We start from the raw sequence: 17,203 nt of genomic DNA on the forward strand, positions 1-17,203 counted from the left end.
GTGCCTTCATTTATGAGGTTAGGGCTGTAAATAAATTATACTGCAACACACATTGTTTTAAGGCATGGAATTACATATTTCACGAAGTTCATGAGAGAAATTTTTATCCTAGAAATGCAGATTACTTTTTTATCTTACTTTTGAGAAATGAAATGCATTACTCTTAATGTTGTTCTTTTTTATTAAATAATACAATAATCCCAATTATTTCCCATTAACCGTCACATTAAGTTCAAAACTTTTTATTCTCAACCAACACTTCATTAAGACCGTGTCAGTCAAGTGACTTCATTGTAGAGCAGTCCCATCCATGTATGTGAAACACTTTCCTCTGGCTTGTTGATTTTTGCTGCCAGCTCTTATTTGGACTTGTGTGAACCCCCGGCCCCGCCCCTGGTCCCTAGACCCAGTCTGAGCCTTATTTAAGGGGCTCTTCCCACCCTGAGTCTTTGTCCCAGTGGAAGCATCCCGCCTACCAGTGCACCTTGGTGAGTACCTTCACAACTTGTTTATCTGATTCGCTTTGGACATCTGTGTCCTTTGTGTGATTAGTTTTCACAAAGTCGATGTGCTTCGAGCTGATGAGACTTAAATCAATGAATGGATGGTGTAACTTTATGGCTTTCACATGTTATAATGACAAACTGAAAATGATGACTACAGTTAAAACTGGAGTTACTGGTTGTGTTAGGTTGACTGACACATGATATTGTAATCAACATTATTAGATGATGTGATTTTCTGTGACAAATGCTCGAGAACGTTTCCGTGGAAAAGTATGGACAGAACAACTTCTGTAGTATCTCAAATGGGAGTATAACTTGGATCAGTGCACAACAGCTGTGGAGAAGTTGGCCATATCCACCCATGCTCCAATAAATGAAGCTAAAAGGCTGCTGGAGCACGGAGCCATGTAGTAAAACAAAAGTATCACAGTGTGCAGACAGATGAGTGCTGGCCTGGCTCTCAGACTCAGACTCTCTCAGACCTGAAATAGCAGGAGATGTAAGTGTCACTTGTTTCACCCTGTTGAGCACAGTGTGGGTGCTGAGCTTAAAATAGATCTCAGGTTTCTCTGTTATGCCCCTTTTTGGTACTATCTCAGCAGCTCTGAGATGTCCCAGGAACAATCACGGCAGCGGTGATATGGTATCAGTAGTTGTACAACCAGGTTGGGACCAATATAGCACCCAAAGGCATGTCTAATTGGCTCTCTATAAATACACACATTGAGGTGGGTTGTATTTGTGTTTCAAAGTGATAATAACATTAGCAGTTATGAGAGAGTGTTGGCAGGTCTTCAAAGGCACACTGCATCACAGCTAATACATGTATTAATCATATGAGTCAGGTGTAGTCACTTCATCACATCATCTGCCAATCCAGCGATAAAGTGTTTCTGATTGTTCAAATATAACAGCTATGTAATCTATGACAGGCGGTTTAGACAGCTGTTCCTGATTCTTATCCTAAACCTCCTTGTGATTCTTCCCCACCCCCCAAATGTTAGACCACCCCAGACCCCAGTAAAGCCTAATCATGTGTGACGACGAAGAGACTACCGCCCTTGTGTGTGACAACGGCTCTGGCTTGGTCAAGGCTGGATTTGCCGGAGATGACGCTCCCCGTGCTGTCTTCCCCTCCATTGTTGGAAGGCCCCGCCACCAGGTAAACTAAAACAAAAAGAAATCTTAAATAAATTACAGAAGAATAAGTAGAAGCAGCTTCTTTCTATGTCTTATGTTCCTCTCGTGCTTCTTCCCTCAGGGTGTGATGGTGGGTATGGGTCAGAAGGACAGCTACGTAGGTGATGAGGCCCAGAGCAAGAGGGGTATCCTGACCCTGAAGTACCCCATCGAGCATGGCATCATCACCAACTGGGATGATATGGAGAAGGTGTGTGTTGACAGTGACTCATTTACAATATTCATGGCGGCTGATTGTCCGCATCCTTGAGAATTGTCAGCATCATTTTTCTGCCATTGTAAAAGCTGCTTGTAGAGGAGCAGTTGTTGGTCCAGTCCTGAAATCAGCTGTTATCTCTCCTCTGGCAGATCTGGCACCACACCTTTTACAATGAGCTGCGTGTGGCCCCTGAGGAGCACCCCACCCTGCTCACTGAGGCCCCCCTGAACCCCAAAGCCAACAGGGAGAAGATGACCCAGGTACTATACAGTCACTAATCTATGATCCGCTTTCACATAGTTGTTCTCGGGTTAAGACAAACCTTTTGTATTCTGCTTGCTTTTTCTTGCAGATCATGTTTGAGACATTCAACGTTCCCGCCATGTACGTGGCCATCCAGGCTGTCCTGTCTCTGTACGCCTCTGGTCGTACCACCGGTCAGTACACTGCAGCTTTTTATTTTTTTATTGAGCATGTAGTCAGTTACTCGATGAGCTAAAATAAGAGGAAGTTGTGCTGCCAGGGAGAAACTGTTGAGCATTTACACTCCGGCTGTCTGTCATCTGGATAGATTCATGTCTCATTGTCAAGTGAAGGTGTGATGTCAGCAGCATTGGATAGTTTATGATATGAGACATACTTGAAGAGGGCAGACCATAACAGGCATGCATATCTCACTCCCAGTGGTCCTTTTCTGCTTGCCAAAGGTATCGTGCTGGACTCTGGTGATGGTGTGACCCATAATGTCCCCATCTATGAGGGTTATGCCCTGCCACACGCCATCATGCGTCTGGATCTGGCCGGCCGTGACCTGACTGACTACCTGATGAAGATCCTGACTGAGCGTGGCTACTCCTTTGTCACAACTGGTAGGCCTATGTCATCATGGTTGATTTCTTTAATGCGAGAGGTGTACAAGTGTGGTTTCTCAATACTCAAACTTTCTGCTCCACAGCTGAGCGTGAAATTGTGCGTGACATCAAGGAAAAGCTGTGCTACGTGGCTCTTGACTTTGAGAACGAGATGGCCACCGCCGCCTCCTCCTCCTCCCTGGAAAAGAGCTACGAGCTGCCCGACGGTCAGGTCATCACCATTGGTAACGAGCGTTTCCGTTGCCCAGAGACCCTCTTCCAGCCTTCTTTCATTGGTGAGTAATTGGTTGCACTTTTGGTTGTTGTTGATATATCTAATATGCTGTATTTTGTCTTAAAGTTCATCTCTTTTGCTTGTCTTCCACCAGGTATGGAGTCTGCTGGCATCCATGAGACCGCCTACAACAGCATCATGAAATGTGACATTGACATCCGTAAGGACTTGTACGCCAACAATGTGCTGTCTGGTGGTACCACCATGTACCCTGGTATTGCTGACCGTATGCAGAAGGAGATTACAGCTCTGGCCCCAAGCACCATGAAGATTAAGGTGAGAGAACTGCAAATGTTTCACGTCATCATGTTCAATTACAAAGCAAATCAAGACTTAAACTTAAATGGTGTTTACTCCTTGCTTAGATCATCGCTCCACCTGAGAGGAAGTACTCCGTCTGGATCGGTGGCTCCATCCTGGCTTCCCTGTCCACCTTCCAGCAGATGTGGATCAGCAAGCAGGAGTACGATGAGGCCGGCCCCTCCATTGTCCACAGAAAGTGCTTCTAAACACACAACCAACCTCCTTCCGACCATGCATTTGTACTTTGTTGTCTCCTGTATATATATATATATATATGTATGTTCTATTGTAATAAAGATAAGCCCTTGTGAGAGTATCTCCTATAATGTACTTGCTTGCGACAATACAAATACACAAAGTATAATAAGTATAGTATAGTAACACCATGGATAGTCTTGTCAATCCATCTTTTGTCTCCTACCTTTATGCCCACACCTGAATGAGCAACGGTTTGCTGAAGCATGGATGGTGGTGCTTCCCCCTAGTGGTTGAAGTAAGAAGTGAACATTCACTTTTACTTGAGAAACAGAACAAATACTGTCATTGTTTTACTATCCTTCTTATCTGAGGTTGTTTCTTTATATTTAAAGAAAATGAATGAATAATGGATGGATGCAGAAAGATTAAGTGATGGGCTTTTGCCAAAAATGAGATCATTTAGCAGATGAGGTTACACTACAAGGATTTCTTAAAGAGGAAAGAAGAGCTGTGTTTTAGGTTCAACTTCTCAGGCAATACACAGTTGTGTTATAAAATATGACTTAGAATTTATAATAACAATTAATATATCAGTATTAGTATCTATGAGGAATGGACATCTTACATGTTTCAGCCCTCTACAGTCCGCTCGTTATTCTAATTCTAATTCAATGAACGTGCTGTTTATGGTTTCCAAAAACATTTTTAAATGGTGGACACGGAGGCTAAAGGAAACATCATTAGTCCGTGTACGTTCTGATCATAATTCATATAATGTTTTTCCTTGGAATGTTTTTGGAACGTACAAACAGCGATCAGCAGAGCAAATGTGGTGGTAAGTCCAGGCTCAGCATCATTTGTAGAGAGCTTCATACTCAGGAATCTCACAGTGTTGTTGGAGGGAGCGGCTCGTTGCTGTATAAAGACACACTTGTTAATATTGACTGTAAATCTAGGCATAAGCATAACATAAAGATGTACACTTTCTCCTTAGTTACACCAGCTGTAGTGGTGATCACTCTTCTTGCCTTGAGACAATATGATTACATGGTCATTTACACCGAATTCAGCAAAATGTAAGCAACTGTTACTGACTACCAAGTGTCATGTTTTACACAAAAAAGGAGATTCATGTCACTGAGTGCATCATTATTCATGATTTCCAGGTGCTGGATCTGTGATGCTGTTGTCCACCAGGACATTGGTTACTATGCTGTAGTGTTCATCGTCACCTTTGTCATATATTCATCATGACAGTGCACAGATTGTTCTCCTTAAGCCATCAGCAGGGACATCTCAGTACAACAGCTCCACCAAGACAAACGCTTTCTCCATTCTCGGCCTGTTCCTTCTGCTTGGCATCACCTGGGCTTTTGCTTTCTTCAGCCACGGACCTCTGCTCCTAGGCTCCTCCATTTCTTCACCATCCTCAACTCCTTTCAAGGTTGGATCCAGACTGACACCAAGCCTTTGGAACTACACACACATCGTCAACTTTACTTTTCATTAAGTTCACATTTCCAATGTTTGTAACCCATTTTGCAAGTTTTTTCTTCTAATACTTTAATTCCAGCAAGAACAGAAGCCCCAAACATCAGACACAGTCACACCTGAACTAATTTGGACACAAGAGGGCAGCATTTTATTTCATATAGTCAAGTAGATCCTCCAGAGTGTAAATGCTTGGGAAGAAAAATAGGAACCTTTTGTCATATGAGCTGAAGATGGCAAAAGGTAGAAGAGACCGGGGAAGTCTTGCCTCTCACGCTCTTAACGTAACAAACGGCGATATACATTGAAATAAAGTCAAATCAACAAGCCAGGGGGGCAACCACAGAGAGAGAAGACAGAAAAGACAGACAGAAAGCATAAAATAACAATAAAAAGATTAATATACGCACAGTTTAACTGTACCTGTATGCGGCTACCATTCAAAAGGTGCGACTGGTTTGTATCATAGACTCAACCGGTTGACAAAATGCACCCACCCCACCTAGCCGAAAAGAAACTGCTCCGCCCGACGACGCTGCGCTGGGTCATAAAACACACGGCCCAGAGAATATTTTTCGAACCGTTACCAGCCAATCACAACGCAGAGCGGAGGGAGCGCCGCCGTTTGAATGCTCTACGGAAACAGTCAGACAGCCAACCGTTCAGACGACGATGCAGCTAGCGTTAGCTATCCAACGAAATACACCGACGTGTTTCACACAGAGGGCCGCTTGAGAGGAGCTACACGTACATCTTCTAGTCGCGTGACACCAATGAGCTTGTTTTGTTTGTTTGTTTATGTGACGTGCTAACCTCGCCGGCTAACGTTAGCGAGCTAACTGCATTGCAACTAAAGCACGAAGCCACGAAATAGGTGCTGCGTTACTGAACGTCGGCCAAGTCGTTAGCATCGCGCTCTGAGATTCTTAGCTTCGAGGTAACAGTCGGTAAATAATTATTGGGCTCGAGCAGCGCGAGGATGACTTAACTGTTTGGAGAAAGTGTTAACGTTAGAAAGACTAGGGGTGAAGACTACTGCGGATGTCTGGTCCTGTCAGACGCGAGTGAACGAGTTGTTGCGTGGTTCCTTGTTAAAGTGCGAGATAGCAGCGTGAAATGAAAGTCATGGAGAGGAATGTGATGCGGCTGGTGGCCGTGCAGCACCTCCGCGCAGCGTACGGGATCAAGACAAAGAACTGGAACAAAAACAAGGCGACCAGCTGCAAGTCAACAGCCAGCTACTCGGTAAGTTTAACGGAGAAGCTGTTGCCAATTGACAGCACGTTTCATTTGCAGTTACTCTGAAACTTTGGACTTGAATCAACAAGTTCCTCGTATCAGCCTTCAAGACAATGTTGAACTTTTAAAAAAAAATATCAATGTAACCTAATCAAATTAGCATATTACTGAAAGCATCCCCATACTAATGAGAGCCGTTTGTTCACAGGCCGTTGTCGCCCATGTCAGTCAGCATCGAGGCTTTGTTTGGCCTGTTCCCGAGGTTATTCACACCATAAAGTTACAGAAAGTCTAACACGACTTATAATGGCAATGATTTCTTGTAAATGTTTCTGGCATATCGCTTTGATGGACTTTTGGGTTATTTTGGTAGGATACATTACATCTAGAAGATGTGCCATTCTTCATATAATGGAAGGTAATTTAATAACAAAGAAGGCCCTGTTCCTTGGGTACTTTGTGATTGGCTCACAGGAGTCACAGGGATTGTTGCAAGATACTTTGCCACCAAACTTCTGCATTTGCAGGTAATGCCTGAGAATGTGATAGAAGAAAACACATGGCACAAACTGTAGCTTGAAAAAAACAAAACAGTGTGTCCACGGTTGTGACATAAGTGATAGGATTAGCGGACTGACTTATCAGCTGATTGGGCTTTTCCCTCATTGTTTAGCCTTCCTGTTTTAAATCTAACATGGATGCACAATGAGTTATTCTTATTTTTTTATTGTTCCCACAGACAAAGGTTTTTGGGGTATCCCCGGAGAGCTTACCATATTATAATATGGAATGTGGAAGCGTGCCGAGGCAAGTAGATGTGCATATTTACGTTAGCTTGAGCCTATAGCTGGCAAGTTATTTCTTGTCCCGTCTTGTACATTTCTAATTATGACGTTTCACTGCCTTTTTAGATTCCTGGTCGATGCATGTATGATGCTGCTGGCGCACGTCAACACAGAGGGCCTGTTCAGAAAATCTGGCTCTGTCATTCGCCTGAAAGCACTGAGAGTGAGTGATTGCTGAAGTCGACCTTGTGTTCACAGAGGGACCGTGACCCTGAAAGAGGTCCAACACAACAGATTGTGGTTTTTTTCAGAGTGTGTTTTGTCTGTCCAGGCAAAACTGGATGCGGGTGAGGAATGCCTGTCCACCGCACTTCCCTGCGATGTGGCCGGTCTGGTGAAGCAGTTCTTCAGGGAGCTACCGGAACCTGTGTTGCCCACGGAGCTGCAGGAGGCCTTCCTCAAGGCCCAGCAGCTCCCCGCTGAGGAGGATGTGACCTCTGCCACCATGCTGCTGACCTGTGTACTACCTGACAGAAACCTCAGTGTCCTGCGTCATTTTTTTGACTTCCTCCAAAGTGTGTCTAAGAGGTGCCAGAAATATTCTTTAATTGGACTGCTTTTACTGCTAAAATCTTGTTAAAACATTTTTTTATTTAAATATCTTTAGTTTTTTTAATTTACATTATACTGCTGTTCTTCATTTCCTTTGCTTAATCACAGGAGTGCCGAGAATAAGATGGACAGCAGTAACTTGTCTGTAATCTTGGCTCCTAACATCCTTCATGCTGGAGACGGTACAGAGAAGATGAACGCCAACACTGAGAAGCGCCTCAAGCTACAGGCAGCCATATTGCACTGCTTCATAGAGAACGCCCACAACTTTGGTAGGACTTGATGCATCTCACCTGGAGGTCATCTTTGTGTCACTCCAAAGCTTTTTCAGGACTAATATGTTGCTGTGTCTGTCACAGGTGTCTTACCACAGTTCCTTCTCGAGAAAGTTCCAGCCTTGATGGGCTGTGAAGCGGGGGTTCTGTCTCCTACTGATGGACTTGAGGAGCTGGATTTAAACTCAGGAATGAAGAAGAGACCCAGACGCAGCTTCGGAGGTGAGACTATATCAAAAGTGCAGTGTGCAAATATTTAATTCAAATTTTAGATTGGCAGAAATATCCAGAGACATTAAACAAACCTATTTAAGGAAAATGGAACACTTTATATCAGTAACTACTCGAATCATTTCACTTTGAAGCAGGTTTAGTCAGTAAATGCTGTTTATACGGTTGGCTTTGTCTCACATTTCAGATATGGTCAATGGTGCCCTGAATAAGATAAAAAATAATAGAACACCCACAAATGCCACCCAGTCAGACAGTCTTGGTAGGTACTGAGGTCAGACAAAATGATGTTGCCCGTCATTTAGCATGATGCTACTGGAGTGATTGATCTGCTATGCACATACAAACAATAAGCTTTCTGCAAACTGATTCAAATTTGCCTTGATAATTAACAATAAGTCCACTGAATAATTGTAAATTATGCTTTGCTTCAGATGATCTTTGTTGGCTTTTGTTTTCTTTGCCCGACTGCCTGTCATTTGCATGGATCCTCCACAAATTTCAGGCCTGTTGAGTGTCTTGGATCCGAGTCGTCTTTTGGAATGTTTTCAAATGTATATAAAAAAAATTGCATATAAAATAGATAATAAAAAGATACTAACTTTTTTGTGCTTTTTTTTTTTTGCCAGTCTTTTCCTCTGCAACTCCTATTATTGCAACACCAACCTCAAAACGAAAACTTCCCTTGGAATCGGGTCACTCTTTTGGATTCTCAAACAAGAAACGTAGATCTGTCAAAAAGACCCTTGGGATAGAATTACTTCCCAATACTCTGTTTAGCGGGGCCTCCACTCCTGGATCAGGTATTGATCGATGATTGTTTGATCACATAGACGTCAATTATTCTGCTATTTCTAAAGCTTATGGTTAAACGTTCCCCCCCGCCCCCTGATTTTTTTTTCCTTCTATCTAGCTTACAGTGCTTCGGGGGTCTTGGACTCTTCCCAAACTACCGTGTCGTCGGCAGGGAAGTCTAGAAAGCAGTCGGCTGTCTCTGCGAGGAGGAAGAGCCGACAACTTAGCAGCAGACATGCTGTCAACAGGTACGCTCCAGTCTTCCTTCTGAACACAGTTATGTTGTTTGTCTCTGAGGGATGACAGAAGTTGACACCACGTTGAAATTACGCTCACAGTATGGAGCAGTCCAGAGATTCACTGTAAATGTACTGAATAAGGAGACAACACAATGCCTTTTTTCATTTGTCTTTAAAAGATGAATTCAAGGAGAGATAAGAGTTGGTAAAACCTAAATTATACTGATAATGGTTAGAATGCTTATCGCTCTCCTTCAGGGTGGAGTCTGGAAGAGCTGGATGCTTTTCTCCGAAAGTCGACAAAAAAGAAGCAGCACCACGCAAATCCCTGCGCTTGCGATTCAGCCTGGGGAAGAGCAGCAAGGAGGCTGTAAGTGTGGTTCCCCGACAGACTCCACATTCCACCTATCACAGATAGACTGTGGGTGGTGATCTGTGCCATTCAGGCATATACTGCAATTAACTGTATTAAAATCAAGTAACATTTGCACATGGGGTGTTTTTAATGGGGTAATCTGTTGTCTGTGCACATTAGCACTTTCGTTATTGTATAACATCCTAAGTTTACTTTCAGTGGCTAGCCCATTTAAACTAATAATGCATGGTTTTGAAAAGAATGTGGCACATTTTGTAACATTGCTTAATAAATAGTTTTCATACTTGTGTGGTACAAAGCCATAGCTTATGTCCAGTGATTTACTGTCAGGCACTTGAAATAATGTTATTATATACTATAAGAGAGAGAGAGAGAGAGTGTGTGTGTATGTATGTATATGTATATGTGTGTATATATATATATATATATATATATATATATATATATATATATATATATATATATATATATATAAAATTATATAATTTTTTTTTTTTTTGGTAACCTGTTTTTGGTTGGGCTGGTAAAGGTTTAAGGTGCACAGCTTTCTAATGTTCTATAGTTTTGTGTATTCCTGACTTAATAAAATGTTGATGACCAACAAATCCAATATCTTGTTTCTTCTGAGTGACTTCACTCAACGTCTGAAGAACTAACCACAACAATCATTGAATTAATATATTAATGGTACATTTCGGGTGACACCTGTGGGGACCTTTTTTAACCAAATAATACACTAAAGCCTCCCTGAAGTTTCTTTCATCTTTCATTTCATGCTGGTGATAAAGGGATCTGAGTCCATTGGCTGGCGACTTGCCACTCAGGAGAGCACCACCAGTTTTCGTTTCACCAAAGAGACCGAGTTCAGTCCATCGGTTCTGCCTCGAAAAGCAGAACCCAAAAGTGAGTACCGAATGGGGGGAAAAATGACACGTTCTAGTGTAATGTTGCATATGTAGTGTTTTAAGTTGTAACCCCCCCCCCCCCCCTCCTTCCCACACACACTAAAATCCCATGTTGTATTACAGGTGCCAAGTACATCAGCAAGTCTGAGGACAACTTGCTGACTCCCCATTGTGACCCAGGTGTCCACCGGACCCTGTGGAGCGGGGAGACTCCCTTAGGAGCCCGGGCTTTCGGCCAAGCATCATTCACAGACACCCCCATGAACATGGGCTTGAAGAGCAACTGCATGTCTGAGCCGGCCATTGTCGTGTCGAAGCCCACGGCAGTGGCCAGCTTTCCCAAGAAGCTGTGTTGTGCTTCCAGTGCTGAGAGCCTGGAGAGCGCTGAGGCCCAGAGCCAAACCGGTCCCACCCTTCTGAAAATAAAGAAGGCCTTCACGGAGTCGGGCACTGACCTCCGGACTGTCATACAGGATCCCTGCAACTCTATGGAGACGGACGCAGCAAACCCACCTGACAGCATCCTCCTTCCTCCTCCAGGGACTCCCACAGTCCGAGTTCTATCCGTGGACACAGAGGCCTCCAGCTTCTCAACTCGGCGGAGCCTTCTGGCTAAAGAACAGAACATTACCTTTGGTCAGATTGAAATAGCCGCTGTATCGCCATTGCACATTGACAGTATAGTCTTTGAGCCAGGTGTATACTTTACTGATAAACAACCTCTCTGCGCTGCTCGCATCACCAACACCTCCATAGTGGGAGCCTCTGAACAGGAGGTGGAGCAGGTGAACTGCAGCAGGTTGATTGACGCTCTGGACATTCAGAGTCCTGCTCACTTCCAACTGGGTGTCTCCCGTGGGCTGCAGTCCACTCCGTACAAGCTGGGCCTCGACCTCAGAGAGGAGTTCGGTACGCCGCCACAGATTGGTACCGTAGCCTGTGCGGTACACAATCAAAATGAATCTTCCCCGGAGAGTGGCGCCAAAGTCCAAAACCAACCACCCCTCTCACCGCGCAGCCTGGAGAATGAAAAGCGGCGGGTGGCGGACCACATTCATCACTTCAACAAGCTCACCCTCCTTTCTCCCAGGGGCTCCATGGCCAAACTCACCCGATCGCCGCTCAAGTTCCAGCGCACCCCTGTGCGTCAAACCGTCCGCAGGATGAACTCTCTCCTAGGAGAGAGCAGGAGACCCTCCAGAAATGCAGAGCTCACCATCGGCCAGAGCGGCCCGGTGGTGAAGGCCGTGAGCCTGGAGAGCGGCCTCTCGCCTCACCCGCAGCTCCGGCCTTCCCAGAGAGAGGCCCAACCGGGAGTGTCCAACAGCAGTTGTCCCATGAAGAAACCCCCTCCCGTCCCACCCAAAAAGCCAAGCACCTTGGCCCGCAAACCCAAGGTCGCGGCTCTGGCCGACATGACCAACAAGATGCAACCAAAGACCAAAGTGGACGGTTGTGTCACTGATCCACCAGGAGCTCAGAAGCCTCTCTCGCAGCAGGTATTAGAGAAGGACTTGAACCATTACAGAGGGTCCCCTCGAAACCCCCTCAGTCAGGTACAACTGCTGTCTGCCACCAAGCCTGTAGATTTATAGTTTCAAGTCATTTTGCCTTTTTATAATTCCTCCCCACTATGCAGGTCTCTGTCTAGTTAGGACTACCTTTCCCTCTTATATATTATCCATAATTTCAGGGCTTTTAATTTATTTTGAGCTACGGTTGGTGCGGTTTTGTGGTGTTAGGGTTCTAATGGGATATTTTCATATGCCTTCTGTTTGTTTTACTCCAGTAAAACAAGTCTAGGAGTTAAGCATCCACACAGATGATTATGTTGCGTAGTGTTTAGACTTTAGTGTGCAGGCCAGATTATGTGACATGGAATGACTGTAAAGTTTAGAAATCAAGGATCAAGTCTTGTGCTTTTATTTATGCATTGTGTATGTGTATATATCTAATCCTTAGATGTCCTTTTTTTTTTAAAAAACAACTGTTTACTGAAGTTGAAGCTGTTTCTTAATTACACAATATTTTCTTACTGGCTCTCGTGAAAAAAAGAAGAGAAAATGCACCTTTTTGTTGGATTTTATTAGAGAGAAAAGCCAAGCAGTATTGATTACATTGTCTGTCTATCGCAGTACATTCATTTCAAAACCAGCCTCCAGTAAAAATGCTTTGCCTTGTGAACTGCTTCAGACAAATAAACTCAAACGGCTTATTCTCTACTTTCTCTCTGCAGTGGAATTCTTCTGGTTTGCATAAATAGTTGGTACTTGTTGGCGCCACAAGGGGGCGCAGTACAACCGCTGTTCAGTGGCACGTGTTCCTATTGTAACGAACCCAGACAACTACACTTTGATATAACACCATTTATTTGAACAAAATGTGGTTCTGGTATATTTGAAAAGATACCATGTGCCTCTCTGGAGAATCTATCAAATAAATGTTGTTTTTGCTCAGTGTAAAATCTGAAACTGAGGCTTTTTTTTCTTCTTTTTCTCCTGTAATCTGAATCTAAAGAGTAAACAGTGAAAGGTTTAGAATCCTTCCTTCAGATATATTCTCCTCAGCCCATTGGGAGGGGCACACGTGCAGAAGGATGGATGGGATTTGGATACATGTCCGCTTTAAAACCATCACTGGACCAGCTTATTAATATCAGTGTTGTGACTTCTGCAGACTTGCGGTTGGGACAACATACAATCTGTCACAAACCTATACTGAAAATCCAGGAACGTAGATACGAATGATTTTTATGATTACATGTTTTTAATATTCTAATCTTAAATCGACAACCGTGTGGGGGCTGGAGTTTTTTTTCCAGAGTACCATTAAGGATGAAAATGTGACTTTAGTTAACTCCTTGTTCTGTTTGTTCTAAGCATCTACGTCATTACTTTTGAGTTTCCAGGATGTGCTCGTTCCCCCTCAGCAGGACACCTGATTGTCTTTTTAGAAAGTTATATTTAGTTCAAGCAGGGACTAATGGACCATTAAGGTTTTGGAAATACCTACAGGGTACCAAAATAAATAAATAAACCACTTTTTAGCATCGGTAACTCCAAACTTGTGACATATTAGGGAAAGCATTAAGCAACATATCACATTTAATAATAACACATTTAGTAACTGCATTGTACTAAACATAAAGAATATAACTGGTTCTCAACCTGGCAACCCAGCAGCTGCTCTTGGATTTCAACTGATTTATAAAGCATTACTTATTTAATCCATAACCAACAAACTTTATATTCTTGTTTAATTATTATTTTCACCATAGCTAATAAAAGGCATTCACTTCATTGTTTTCATTTTAATTATGCGTAAATAAACGTATATTGTGGAACCGTATTCACTAAAAGGCCATGTAATGTACCACAGGCTGCCATCCACTAAACTGCGTTCCAGAAATGTCCAATCTTCGGTTTCGAAGCAGATGTTTTATTTAGTTTTGGGGGGGGGGGGGGGGGGGGGGCTCCACTCTGGTCTCCAGCCGTCTGTAAGGAGTTTACGGCGACATCCCAATGCTGAAGATGTTGAGGATTCACAGGTGTGTGGAAATGTGATAGTCAACCTTTCTAATGGATTTAATCCTTAGATTGCATGCACGTTCATAGTTTCCGAGAAGAACGTAAACTCCTCCTTTCGGCTTTAAAAGTGGTGGTATATTGCTTAATATCATCATGTTCCTTTTGATAAAAAGACATCAACAGTTTTACTTTTTCCATGTGCGCATAAACTTCAGGCCTGTCCTCTCTCGGCCCCCCCACCCCCCTTTTCTTCCTCCCCCTCCTCCCCCTCCCCCTCCTCCTCCTCCTCCTCCTCCTCCTCCTCCTCCTCCTCCTCCTCCTCCTCCCTGCTTCGCTGTTCCTCGGTTGTCTGTTTCCTTGAAGTGGGTTCAGGGAAGTGTTGAGGGGGCGGATAGTTTTGATTTTCTCTACATCGTGCTTAGCCAATAATGTTGAGGGAACTGTTGTGCACATCTCAGCTGGCAGACATTTAAAAGGGAGACAGTCCGGCGCTGGAGCAATTTGTATTAAACCCCCTGGCCCCTGTCTGTGTCTATGGAGCGGTTCGTGTCCCACCCATCCACAGCCCCGCCAGCGTACAGTCCACAGCAGTAGGTGCCGCAGAGGGCTGACAGCAGCAGATCAACGCACTTAACAGCAGTGGAGGCTCAAACAGGTGAGTGGATTTGATCATAACATCCTCACACATCGTCTTCCGCCACGTTTGAACTTGATCTGGCTTTTAAAACGTAGCACGCTGCACGCTTCTTGTCCACTGGTGTTGCTTTTATTAAATAACAAGGACGGTAGAGGTGTTTTTGCTTTGGCTAAATCTGGTGTTGTGCCTTTTGTACAAGAGATAGCCTGATAACGTAATGGACCAGAAGATGCATTGAATTCCTCACTCTGACTGATGATCAAATATACAGCTACTTTTGGTTTTACAATTCAGTGTCGTCTTGCATGCTTTTAAAAACCCAAAAGCAAAAAAAGAAAGTTGTATGGGTGCGTTTTTACGCAGCGTAAACGCTTTGACAGCTGTGCGTAACGCGCCCACAGTTGAAACGGTATTGAAGATGAATGACTTTCTTCCTCTCCCCAAGGATGGCCGGCTCAACGCGTATCTTCTGCAGTGTGGTTTTCATCTTGGGGCTGCTCTCCTCTCCCGTGGATTCCAAAAGAAACCGAGGTTCACAAGGCGCCATTCCTCATCCTGACAAAACCAACCCAAACGAATCGGAGCAGCAACCGCAGACTCCGCAGGCGGGCTCCGGGTCCCGGCAGAGGCAGGGCTCATCCCCACCGGCCGACGAGGTGCTGGAGTCCAGCCAGGAAGCTTTACATGTGACGGAGCGCCAGTATTTAAAACGGGACTGGTGCAAGACCCAGCCCCTCAAGCAGACCATCCACGAGGAGGGCTGCGTCAGCCGCACCATCATCAACCGCTTTTGTTACGGACAGTGCAACTCCTTCTACATCCCCCGGCACATCCGCAGGGAGGAGGGAGCCTTCCAGTCCTGTTCGTTTTGCAAGCCGAAGCGTTTTACCACCATGACTTTTACTTTGAACTGCCCGGACCAGCAGCCACCCACCAAGAAGAAACGCATCCAGCGCGTCAAACAGTGCCGCTGCATATCCATAGACCTGGACTAAAGAAAAGTGTCGTGTGTGTGTGCGTGTGCGTGTGCGTGTGTGCGTGTGTGTTTCTCTCATTCTTATCCATCGCGCATCGGATTGTCACACAGACGAGAACACGTGCCTGTCTCCATCTGAAGGAATCGTCCGGAAAGGCCTCTCACGTGCAGGCTACGGCGGGTTTCTTCTGCACAACGCGTGAACAAATATCGACTGGCAATTTCTAACCCGACGATGAACTGCAACCAACATGTTGCTCCTCACCAATTGGCCAAGTTTTGAAAACAAACATCACTGCACGGGAACGCTGACTTGGCATGGGCACGTTTTACGCACGGCTTCCTCACCCCGAGAGGACTGCACCACTCCGGTTTATTTAATACACCAAGACGCTTATTATGACGGGAAAACATTCCTGTCCCATTTTGTATTTTTGTGTGCTTTATGCTGTATGATTGTTGGACTGGGTGTTTCCACTGTGTGGACTATGGTGGATAAGTGGCGATATTTGTAAATGGAAAATATGATTTTTATTTCGAAGTTTCAAGAATCTTTCACCGTTAATTGATTTCTGTGAATTTCTATTTCTATTTTTTTTTTTTTTTAAGGTGGGCTGCCTACTCAGTTCTAAAGAGGCTTTTGTTGTTAGTTAAAACGGACAATGTACAGCGATTTATATAGTTGTAAAATGTACAGCCATCTTTGATGTAACTGGTTTGTTTATCCCTTAGACTAAATTATCCCTGAAAACATCAATAAATGGATGTAGAAATATTGTGCTTATCATCTGTGACTGTACACCTGATTCAAATTAGGACGGTGTGTTAAACAAAATGTTTAATTATGCCCTCAACTGCTGCGTGGAGCCAGCTTATTGAGGAGACGTTGGAAGAAATGTCTTCGTAGTCCGGCTCATTAGAAAAGATGCGGGAACACTATATGTTCCAATTATGCCTCAAAATGATCTCAAACGTCATTTTGTTACATGGCTCTCAAATGTGGCGGAGGGGGAGCACGTGGTGCTCTAGTGAACATGGTTAGGGGATTCATGCTTAAAGTCCACCAAGCCAATGTTGCACAAATAACTTGATTGTTTATTATTTTTAATTTGAGGTAAGCATTGTTCTTCAGCCATCCATATTGAAGACTCTTGGTGTTTGAATACAAGTTAGGATGGAAGGCCAGATGTAAATCTACTTAGCTGAGAACAGTAAAACATTAACATTTGTCATCAGGATGAATTGGTGGCTTTTGAATTAGTTTTTTTAAAATTACTGCAAATATGTAAAACCAGGTCCTAAACACTGAATGAATGTTGGTGTTTGAGTGCTTCAACAAATGGGCTAAAACCCTGAGATGTCCATCTCATTCCTAAAACAAGACAACTTCCTTACATTAACACTGCTAATCATTGTACAAGTCTTGACTTAATTCTGACTCAATTATGCTGATTTGTGAGTAATCAAATCCACTTTGATGACTCTGGTTTCTTACATGAATATAACATTTACTTGGTGAAAGTGGAAGTGTTGACAGAAAAACATGTTGAGATATTTGTTCAG

General features: G+C 43.9%; 3 protein-coding genes and 1 long non-coding RNA gene across 5 annotated transcripts; 3 read left to right on the plus strand and 1 right to left on the minus strand.

The window, feature by feature from the left end:
• Positions 1-451: 451 nt before the first annotated feature.
• On the plus strand, positions 452-3,670 carry LOC117725401 (actin, alpha cardiac muscle-like). Its single transcript, XM_034525544.1, has 9 exons — positions 452-488; positions 1,511-1,668; positions 1,768-1,896; positions 2,055-2,165; positions 2,258-2,342; positions 2,613-2,774; positions 2,861-3,052; positions 3,146-3,327; positions 3,417-3,670. The coding sequence occupies exons 2-9, from the start codon at positions 1,540-1,542 to the stop codon at positions 3,558-3,560; spliced, it is 1,134 nt and encodes a 377-aa protein (XP_034381435.1). The 5' UTR covers positions 452-488; positions 1,511-1,539; the 3' UTR covers positions 3,561-3,670.
• A 502-nt stretch (positions 3,671-4,172) lies between these two features.
• LOC117725304 lies at positions 4,173-5,574 on the minus strand. The gene is made up of 3 exons (XR_004608914.1): positions 5,467-5,574; positions 4,785-5,028; positions 4,173-4,467 (listed from the first exon to the last, which is right to left on the minus strand). It is a non-coding gene; the product is annotated as an uncharacterized LOC117725304 (long non-coding RNA).
• Positions 5,575-5,663: 89 nt separating this feature from the next.
• On the plus strand, positions 5,664-12,722 carry arhgap11a (Rho GTPase activating protein 11A). 2 transcript variants are annotated; one of them, XM_034525104.1, is made up of 12 exons: positions 5,724-6,288; positions 7,022-7,089; positions 7,194-7,290; positions 7,399-7,655; positions 7,788-7,951; positions 8,039-8,176; positions 8,373-8,447; positions 8,815-8,988; positions 9,099-9,228; positions 9,478-9,589; positions 10,384-10,498; positions 10,624-12,722. In XM_034525104.1, the coding sequence occupies exons 1-12, from the start codon at positions 6,160-6,162 to the stop codon at positions 12,093-12,095; spliced, it is 2,931 nt and encodes a 976-aa protein (XP_034380995.1). In that variant the 5' UTR covers positions 5,724-6,159; the 3' UTR covers positions 12,096-12,722. The 2 variants fall into 2 exon arrangements, with proteins under 2 accessions (XP_034380996.1, XP_034380995.1); XM_034525105.1 differs by lacking the exon at positions 8,373-8,447 and having other exon boundaries at positions 5,664-6,288.
• A 1,797-nt stretch (positions 12,723-14,519) lies between these two features.
• Positions 14,520-15,659, plus strand: grem1b (gremlin 1b). The gene is made up of 2 exons (XM_034525106.1): positions 14,520-14,682; positions 15,110-15,659. Exon 2 carries the CDS (start codon positions 15,111-15,113, stop codon positions 15,657-15,659), a length of 549 nt encoding a protein of 182 aa, XP_034380997.1. The 5' UTR covers positions 14,520-14,682; position 15,110.
• The last annotated feature ends 1,544 nt before the right edge of the window (positions 15,660-17,203 follow it).

Source organism: Cyclopterus lumpus, chromosome 22 (genome assembly GCF_009769545.1).
Source record: "Cyclopterus lumpus isolate fCycLum1 chromosome 22, fCycLum1.pri, whole genome shotgun sequence".
Lineage (NCBI taxonomy): Eukaryota > Metazoa > Chordata > Actinopteri > Perciformes > Cyclopteridae > Cyclopterus > Cyclopterus lumpus.